Source organism: Sinocyclocheilus anshuiensis, unplaced genomic scaffold, assembly GCF_001515605.1.
Source record: "Sinocyclocheilus anshuiensis isolate Anshui unplaced genomic scaffold, SAMN03320099.WGS_v1.1 scaffold1142, whole genome shotgun sequence".
Classification (NCBI taxonomy): Eukaryota; Metazoa; Chordata; class Actinopteri; order Cypriniformes; family Cyprinidae; genus Sinocyclocheilus; species Sinocyclocheilus anshuiensis.
The window spans coordinates 344851-354024 of record NW_015536577.1 but is presented as its reverse complement, the minus strand read 5'-3'; the positions used below and the strand labels follow the sequence as shown (position 1 = coordinate 354024).

Here is a 9174-nt window from a genome sequence, read left to right as displayed (position 1 = left end):
TTTAGTATCTTTAAAAAGTTATTAGATGTTAAAGATGTGCATTTTCCTCTTAACCACCCAAAGAAGAAAGTATTGAAAAGCTAGCCAAGCGGCAAGTCAGCTAGAGACTTGGAGAAAGGTGCCTAGCAATACTCACGTCACATGTGAATTAGGTTGCTAGTTGCACTTGTTCGATAATAATGGTTTCATTTATGATAAACCTAGTTGTTAGTTTGTGCCTATAATCGTTAATCATTTAGGTACATAGTTGAACTTATTTTCTCGAGACTCAATCTTTTTCATCCGTTTATCTGAGTGAAATGTGTGGTTTAAAACACAGGTAAAAATGCTAGCGAAAATTAATTCAGAAAATCTGAGTAATTTATTTGTGTATTCTACGCAGTTTGCGTCATGGTTACAAAATGACATCAACATCCTTTTGTCACAAGGTCGTTTCACAACTTTTAGCAACAAAACGACCTGCCTTTTAGCGACTTTACCTAAAAATTAATTTGCAACACGGCTTGCGTCGCTAGAGGAAGAGGCCTCGCGCTAGCGTCTGCTGGAGGCCTGGCTGCCTACGACGCTGCGGCCGGAAGAGCCGTGGTGAAAGGTTGAGCCGAAGCGGGAAGCAAGTGAGGCTTTGCTGCGGTGAGATCTGGGGCGCGGCCCAGGCTCGTTGGTGGCCTGCCGCTGCGACCCAGCGCTTAAGGAGAGCCGTGTCTTGTGCGGGGCGATGGTGGTGTCGAGCGAGGCGAGTTCGTGGCCTTGCGAACTTTGCTCGAAATATTGGCCGCTCTGCTGGAGTAGATTTGGGAGTGAGGTTGTCTGATTGCTGGGAGATGAATAACTTTGATAGTACCAATCCACTTTGTTTACGTTACCCTTCGCGAGGACGGTGCGTCGGGTGTCAGGGGAAAAATGGAAGTGACGCCGATAGAGGCGAGGTTAAGCCTCGGCATCGTGGAGAGCGTGTGGCTGGTCGAGCAGGGAGCAGTGGCCGCGATGAAGCCTGGAGCTCGGCGGCGGTGTCTGGCGGAGAACGAGCGATCCTGGGGCCGGCAGTTTGCCCGGAGAACCGAAAAATCCCCAGTATACGTCTCGTCGTTTAGATGGGAGAAGCTGAGTCTGCGATATAATGGCAAAGGGTGCAAACCGAATGCTGATAAACCGTCAATGGATAGAGGTAAGTCAGCTGTATTTATATCATGGTGTTGATTAACTTGAGTGCGCTCCACCTGTGTTAATTAGGCTAAGTATCTGACGCGCTCCTCCCAAACCTTGTTAATAAAACATCATATAAACTTCACATTTTGTGTTTCAAAGAAGAAACTGATTAAATGAAGGAACTGATCATCTAACTATTTAAATGTATTAGTAGAATTTTTTTCCCCATTTAGTTTGATGAACTTGTGTACTCACCGACAGAAGCACGCAGAGTAGTGATGTCATAACTCTCCAAGTGAATGATGACGTCCTCCAGCGCACGGATCCCCTCCTCAGGTGTGAAGTTAACCTCATGGTGTTCACTGCCAATGTGGGCTGCCACCTGTCACACAAATATTTGATATATCTTTCTCTAATGGTCAACTTTTTAAAAAGGTTGATCATCAACCTCAGAAGGACACACTAATTATTATTTGAGCTATTTAAAAACAATTTACAATTACAAAAATTGTAACACAGCTTTGTACAAATACAGTTTAAAACCCTGATGTGCATAATTTTGTAAGTTTCTATCAATAAACATTAAAGTTTAATTGACAATTTAATAGACGTTTTATAACAGTTTTGGATAAACTTATATTTCCCATTAATTAAACGTACTTGATCATTTTATTTTTTTACAATAACTTTAGGCTTTAGGTTGAAGGTTGAGCTTGATGAATCCAGTTTGTGTAAAAACAAAACAAAAAAAAACACACTTACAAAATGTGACGAGATTAATCATCTTCCTGTCATGCTGAAAACAGCCAAATAAGTCTCACATCTTCAATGTCACAATTTTAAGGAATGTTACAGTTTTTGTAATGGTGGTTGCATACAAAATGTGGGACACAATGAAATATGTTTCTGACAGATAAAATCTGTTAATTAAAAATATTTGTATTTAACTGGATTGAAAATCAGTTCAAAATCTTATGAAACTGTTTTTGATCATTATTGGTTGATACAGCATTTGATGAGTTTAAAATGTGCTACTTTCACGGTAAGTTAATAATATTTTAGGTAATTGTTTAAATCCAAGATCTAATCTCACACAAAAATACCTTGGATTGTGTGTCTAATGCTTTAACGTTTCCTATACTCACGAAACATGCTTCTGACGTTCAGGCCATCGAACATTAAAGTGCATTCAAAATGCTACCCGTTCAGTGTGACTGACCTTGCGAGCAGCAGCAACATCTGGACTGTCTTCTGCACCGATGGAAAACGTCTGAATGGGATACGGGAGCTGCTCTTCTTTGGCCAGTTTCACAAGTGTAGCAGCAACCAGACTTGAATCGAGACCACCTGGAAATAAAACCATCATGGACGGGATGAACGTAAGCAAATAAATCAGAGTAACTAACCCACTAAATCAAAGCAAAGAACTAAATGAGCACAGACACCTGAGAGGAGGCACCCGATTCTTCTGTGAGCCATCAGGCGTTTCTTTACCGCATCTTCAAACAGGATCCTAATGTTGCTCTTGACTGTCTCCAGTTCAAAGCCTGATGAAAAGAAAGAAATTCATTCTCTTTAGTTTAGACTGACGGTACAGTAAACGGTGGTTCCATTTTCCCCATTCATCTGCTCCACAGATATTAATAATAATGACGATGATACTAAAAATAAAGCTGAATAACATTTAAACCACAACATTCAAATATTCAACGTTTTTGAATATCAGAAAAAGGCCTTGTGTGTTCATTAGACAATTAGCAATGATGGTAATGAATCATTCTTTTGGATCTTTTCAAGAATCGGATTATTCAGTTCACAAAACCTGATTCAATTCAGTCCAGCAGTTAACAACCTTCCTCAGGGGAAGTCAAGTTGAGATTTGCTATATAGTGTATATCGCCCTATGAGTATACTGTATGCATGAGGAATAAAGTTGGACCTACTTATACTGTATATCAAACTTCATATAAAGAGCTGGGTGATGATATAGTTACATTTTGTGACAAAATAAAACCAGGCAGTTAAGATTTGCCATACAGTATATACATTTGCCATACATGCAAATAAATTTGGATACAATTTTATTTTGTCACAAAATGTAACTACATAATCACCCCACTCTTTTTTTCAATCTATGTGTCATACAGAGCTATCAGACTGCTTAAAACACAACAAACTAGAATGAACTACTTTTATGACGCTGAATATGACATCTACCTGTGCCAAGACACTCCAGGTTGTTATAGGCGGCGTGTTTGGGTTCTTCTGTGCAGCAGTGGAAGCGATCCATCTGAACAGACTCCACTTTTCCAGTGAGCTTCAAGTCAAACACTTCAAAGTGTCCCGGTGGGAAGGGAGTGATCTTTGCAGGAGCGGACATGGAGGTTTTGAGGTCTAGCAAACCTGTTCAGAATAAATCAAAGTTAAAACATAATGCTGTTAAAATCATAGGCTGTAATTTAGGGTATTCAAAGTGTGCAAAAACTCCAGTTAGTTTTACATGAGTCATTATACCTTTGGCCTCAGAACAGACAGCTAGAAAGCCGTTGTCGGTGAGCAGTCTGAACAGCGGTCTCACGCCGTACGTGTCCCTGCCTATGAAAACCTTCTTGTTAGCCGTGTCCAACAAGATGAAGGCGAATACGCCATCGAGCATGGAGGCCATCTTCTTGATTCCAAAGCGATCGTACAGGTGCAGAAGGATCTCACCGTCGACTTTAGTCTGATACTCAAACTCAAACTGATTCTTCAGCTATAAAGATAACATTGGTCAACAAATGTTACGTTAAACCATGAAGGGATATAAAACATATCAGATATCAGCAGTGCTGCGTAGTAATTGATTATATGTAATCTGGATTACTTCAGGTTTCAAAAATGAAATACTTCCAATTCAATTTTATTACATTTTTTAAATAATCGGAATAAAGTTACTTTTGGTTATATGATTACTTAAAGGCACAATATGTAATTTTCGCCGCTAGAGGGCACATATTCAAAATAAACAAAGAGACAAAGGCGTAGTTTGATGATGCAGTGACTGAGTGTGGAATCATGGGAGTTGTGGTCTTCATCCCCACAGCCGTTTGAAATCCGACGGGACTCGGGCAGAAATCATGTTCATGGATGAGCTAATGATTTATTAACGTAGTAGTATGAAGCAGAGTGAGGCTGAAAGCCGTCAAAGCGAAACGAGGCTGCTGAACGAGCGCGACACACGGCTCGAAAGCAGCGGAGCTTTTATTATGCCACAGTCGACCGCTTCCGCTCCTTCCGGTCGTGTGTATGTGGGGTAAAGCAGTGCTGTTTTATTATACTAGATACGTTTGAAAGTTCTGTTATAATGCTACTCTGTGCGGTCGTCACCGGTCTATTAAAACGCACAACATATTAAAGCGTCTTTGGTGTTTCCGGAAATCGAGGGGTTATGACGTCATTGGCAGGTGACACAATGACACTATGGACACGGTCCGTGTCACTAGTTAAAATTGCTTATTTCTCTGGATTTAAACATTCTTCGAAACATTTGGGATAATGCAAGTACACAAGTCAGCAAAATATATAAAACTGTTCTAGTGGTTTTTGGATATTTTAATAAAAAAATATTACATATTGTGCCTATAAACTGTCAGGAAATTATTCATAGATTCATCCGTCTTTTAAATTTTCCTTTCTAAAATGGCCTATTTCTTATTTATGTTCAGAAAGTCTTCAAGATTTGTGCAATTGCACACATAGACTTGCCACTCAGGCAGCTGTAATTATACGGAAAAGTGCAAGGCCACACAGCATAAATACATTTTTTTTTTAGTAATTGCTTTATGTTGACTGCTATTTTTTTTAATTTAACAATTTTAAGATGCAATTATTTTTTTCTCTTTGTATTTTATATCAATATCGCACAATATATATCTATTCAAATCAATGTGATAAATGAGTTAGGTCAAAAGTAATGTAAAAGTAATCAAAAAGTACTCATTCGAGTACATTACCTAAAAAATGTAACAGATTACATTACTACAATTTTCATCATGTAATTTGCGTTCAGCAATGGGCTACATTTTGTAAGAAATCTACCAAGCACTGAATATCAGGCACATAAGTGGAAGAAACGTTTATGAATGGATATAATCAGAATGAAAAATGGTGCTAAAACATCAAAAACATTCAGCTACCTACCCTGATGTGGTTGTAGATCTCTCCGTTGTAACATAACCAAAGATAAGGGAACTTCTTGACTCGCAGAGGCTGCATGCCATACAGCTGGTCCACGATAGCGAGGCGGTGAAACCCGAAGCAGCAGTTGGTGAAACCGTTGACATTCTCAAAGCGGAAAGCGTCTGGACCGCGATGAGTGATTTTCATGGCATTAGTGCACTGAACAGCAAGGCACTCATCACTACCAAACAAGGCCCATATACCACACATTCTGAAGCTGCAAATTAGTAAGAACATAAAATGTATTCATAAAATGTATTACCAAAGTAATCATGTACAAATGTTTTCACACATGAAGACCACGGTTTTTGGATATGTGCCATGGAAGTACTAACAACATTCTTCGATTTCATCGTTTGTTTTGAGCAAAAAAAACTGATGTTCATTAGACGAGAGCCTCAAAATAAGTCATTACGGCTCCTGTCTGGAAGTGCACGCTTCACTGGGAGCAACACAAACAATGTGTGAAAGTCAGGTTTCTGAAGTAAAAATAGGCCATTCATTTTCTCCACAGGAGAAATGATTTTTAATGAAACCTTATAAACCCGTAAAGACAGAGCTGCTGAGAGCAGAGGTTGTTAATCGATGGTATGTGCCATTAGCCAGTATTATTTCAACTCTTTTTTTTTTTTTAGATCATTGTTTAAAAGCAGAATTCCCAGTGAAAACTACATTGCCCATGATTCTGCAGAGAATCTGCACCAATCAGAGAATATAAACAAGCAAATTGAGCCAAAAGAGCACTTTTAGCACCCATCATCTATTCCCATAAATCACTGCGAATGATGTAATAGTCTTCACTCTTAAACTACTTAAACATGTGTATATAAGGGGTGTAATGATACATGTATTCGTTCCGAACCGCGGTTTAGTTCATGCTGTCCGACAATGAATACAGTCAGTCATAGGCGATCAATCCAGAAGGGGGGCGCAGGAAAGTTTCAGGTTCTATAGATGCACTGAGGCATGTAGCAATAAAGCCACGCCCCCTGTATCTCTTGCTTCAAATTAAAGCAGTTTACGGTGAAATAATTTTAGAAACAAAATTGCTGCTAATCTTTAGCTGCTAATTATTTATTATATTCACATTGTATGAGTTATACACTTCAAAGTGTCGCGGTGGGAAGGGAGTAATCTTTGCAGGAGTGGACATGGAGGTTTTGATGTCTGTCTAATATATAAAGCTTTTAAAATGTCTAAACTTATGTGTTTTCTTTTGAGCTCTTTGTTAAAGCATAAATAAATTATTAAATTCAGTCGATTCATTTGCATAGTCAGATATTTTCTTTCTGCTTCCTCCTCAAACTTTTGCTGCAGCAACAGTGTTTATACCTGCATTGTAAATGCATTTAAAAATTCCTTATATTTTTAATAAGGACATCTCTTAAAGGTGGTGTGTAATTTTTTTTGACTGTACTAAAACATAAAAACACCATAACACATTAGCAGATATTCAGGAAACATGCTAGGTTCACATACTTGTTTTTCTGAAAAACAATGCTACAGCCAGTTATTCTACTTTGAAAATGTGAATTCCGTCTGTTTTTGTTTTGGTCTGTGTGATTCCGCCCACTGCCAGTTTACCCAATAATACAGCAACAGACTGGGCTGCAAGTTTGCAGAAAGCAGAGCATACTGCAGCCATGGAAGCGAGCAAACGAACTGGGTCAGAAATCGCAGATTCTAGTATTCTACCCAACCTAAAAAGCCTCGGCATCCATCTAAAAAGCTTTATGACCACAGGCATATTAAAACGCAGATAAATCAACTCATCAGTTTACAGTGCAAGGTTCGTTGCCTTCCAATGTCAGTTGCGCTTGTTCATGTTGCGTGTCCTCAATCTGACAACCAGTGTGGGCGTTGAGCAAGTGGCAACCTTCCGGTCTTTCTCTTGAAACCAACACGGAAGTGACCCAAACTGTAATTCATTGACTGGCTGCTAGAGACTGGCTCCAAAAGGGAGTAGCCTTAAAGTTCTGCATAATTAAGGGCATGGCCACTTGAGTGACCGGTGGATTGCCACTGCTGTCACCACCGTCAAGCTAGGCAGGCGTGGTTTCAGCAACTAGCTCCACCCACATCCCACCTCTTTTCCCATTTTTTTCAATTATCCGGGAGTGACGTGCTGCCAAGATGGCGTCGGCCGGCTCCACCCACTTTAGGCTTCAAAAATGCTCTTCAGAAACCTACGGGTGACGTCACGGACACTACGTCCATGTTTTTATACAGTCTATGGCGTTGAGTCTGAGGAGGGGGGCGGGAGAAACAATATTTTGAATTTAGACCGCAGTACCAATTTCAACCACTAGCTGTCATTATTACATACTGCACCTTTAAGCTTCTGCAGAGAAGTGAATTGCGCCAACTCTCACGAGAAATGAATCACACTGATACTCTCCATGTTCCCTGTGATTGGCTGTTTGCTGCACGTTGCACACTTTCAGGTGCACACGCTCCAGAGTTAATCACAAACTTTACAGTTGACAGTACGGTTATATCAAGCTTTGTGAGCCTACTGAACCTGATCTAAACCAGGTTGGATTTGTTAGGTTTTGTCAACTCTAAATCTAGCTTCATGCAACAGGCCACTGGTCGACCGGCTATAAATCGGAACCGGTTTGTAGTTTTATTTTGGTCGATCTCTATTTCAGAATTGCACACAAACTGCATTGCAATCATTTCCCAAAATGTAATATAAAGGTAGTGGTTATAAGCGCAGCTGCTTTGTTTACAGCGGCAACCAAGGAAACTCGGTATCACTGCTATTCCATAAGAGCCACCTGCTGTCAGAGAGTGAATTTGCATTTTCATTCGGTCCTGAACCGTGACTTCTGTGTACCAATACACCCCTAGTGTGTATATATGCATATTTTGCAATAAACCTAAAATATATCGCTTTATACACATAATCAATCAACATCTTTAAATCAAGTTTTGTTTTTGTTTTTTTTCAACTCTCTTTTTTTATTTTATTGTGCCATTTGCAATGCTTCATGGGATTGCAGTTCTTTCCCTCATTTAAACAATTAACAGTCTTGGTTTTTGTCCATTTTTCCATGCACGTTTTTGCTTCAAATCAAAGTTTATAATGTGGTGATTCAAGTCGTAGCTGTTTGCTTTGGTTCATAGCTTATCAATCTTTCTTGAAGACTTTTGCTTTTACTTCTGAACCAGTCTGCTGAAAAAGTGGGTGAACACTATTGCACTCTACTTGCATTGAACAGAGAATCTGATGGCTCATTGGAGATTCAGTCACTGTGTTTTTGTCCCACCTTTAAGCCCAACTTTATGATTCATTGGGCGATCTCTCAATTGGGCAGGACCTTTCAACAAACTACCAAATGGTGGTTGACATATATGACTGGCAGCGATGTAGTACCCACAGATAGACATACCAGTAATACAAGCTCTGCAGCCGGCACTCCAGTCACGTCACGTTTATTTATATAGCAATTTATAAAATAGATTGATTTAAAGCACGCAGCTTTACAAAATTCCACTAATCTGTTCCATTCTGAAACAGCATGAGGAACTGAAACATAATCATTGAGGAAAAAGAAAGCGATTTTTTTTTCCCATGTAGATTTAAAACATTCCGCAGGTGTGTGTTCGACTTGAAGCGGCGCTGCGCAGACTGATCGGTGTTTGACATCGAAGTACCGCGAGAGCAGAGGGCTCCGTATGCCTTCGAATCGCTCTCGCGGTACTTCGATGTCAAACACCGATCAGTCTGCGCAGCGCCGCTTCATGTCGAACACGAACAGTCACGTGACCATGAATGTTAACGTCGTCCCATTCGACCAATCAGTA

The 9174-nt window shown here is 39.8% G+C and overlaps 1 protein-coding gene across 1 annotated transcript in view; it reads right to left on the bottom strand.

Annotated features, from left to right (window-relative positions):
• Positions 1–9174, bottom strand: part of LOC107702657 (asparagine synthetase [glutamine-hydrolyzing]-like) — a 23993-nt gene that overhangs the window by 11167 nt on the left and 3652 nt on the right. Inside the window, exons 2-7 of the mRNA XM_016505044.1 lie at positions 5326–5581; positions 3661–3898; positions 3364–3549; positions 2592–2693; positions 2366–2493; positions 1402–1528 (exon numbers count right to left, since the gene is read on the bottom strand). Of these exons, the coding sequence (XP_016360530.1) occupies positions 1402–1528; positions 2366–2493; positions 2592–2693; positions 3364–3549; positions 3661–3898; positions 5326–5574 (1030 nt within the window). The 5' untranslated portion in view covers positions 5575–5581. The remainder of the gene's footprint in view (positions 1–1401; positions 1529–2365; positions 2494–2591; positions 2694–3363; positions 3550–3660; positions 3899–5325; positions 5582–9174) is intronic.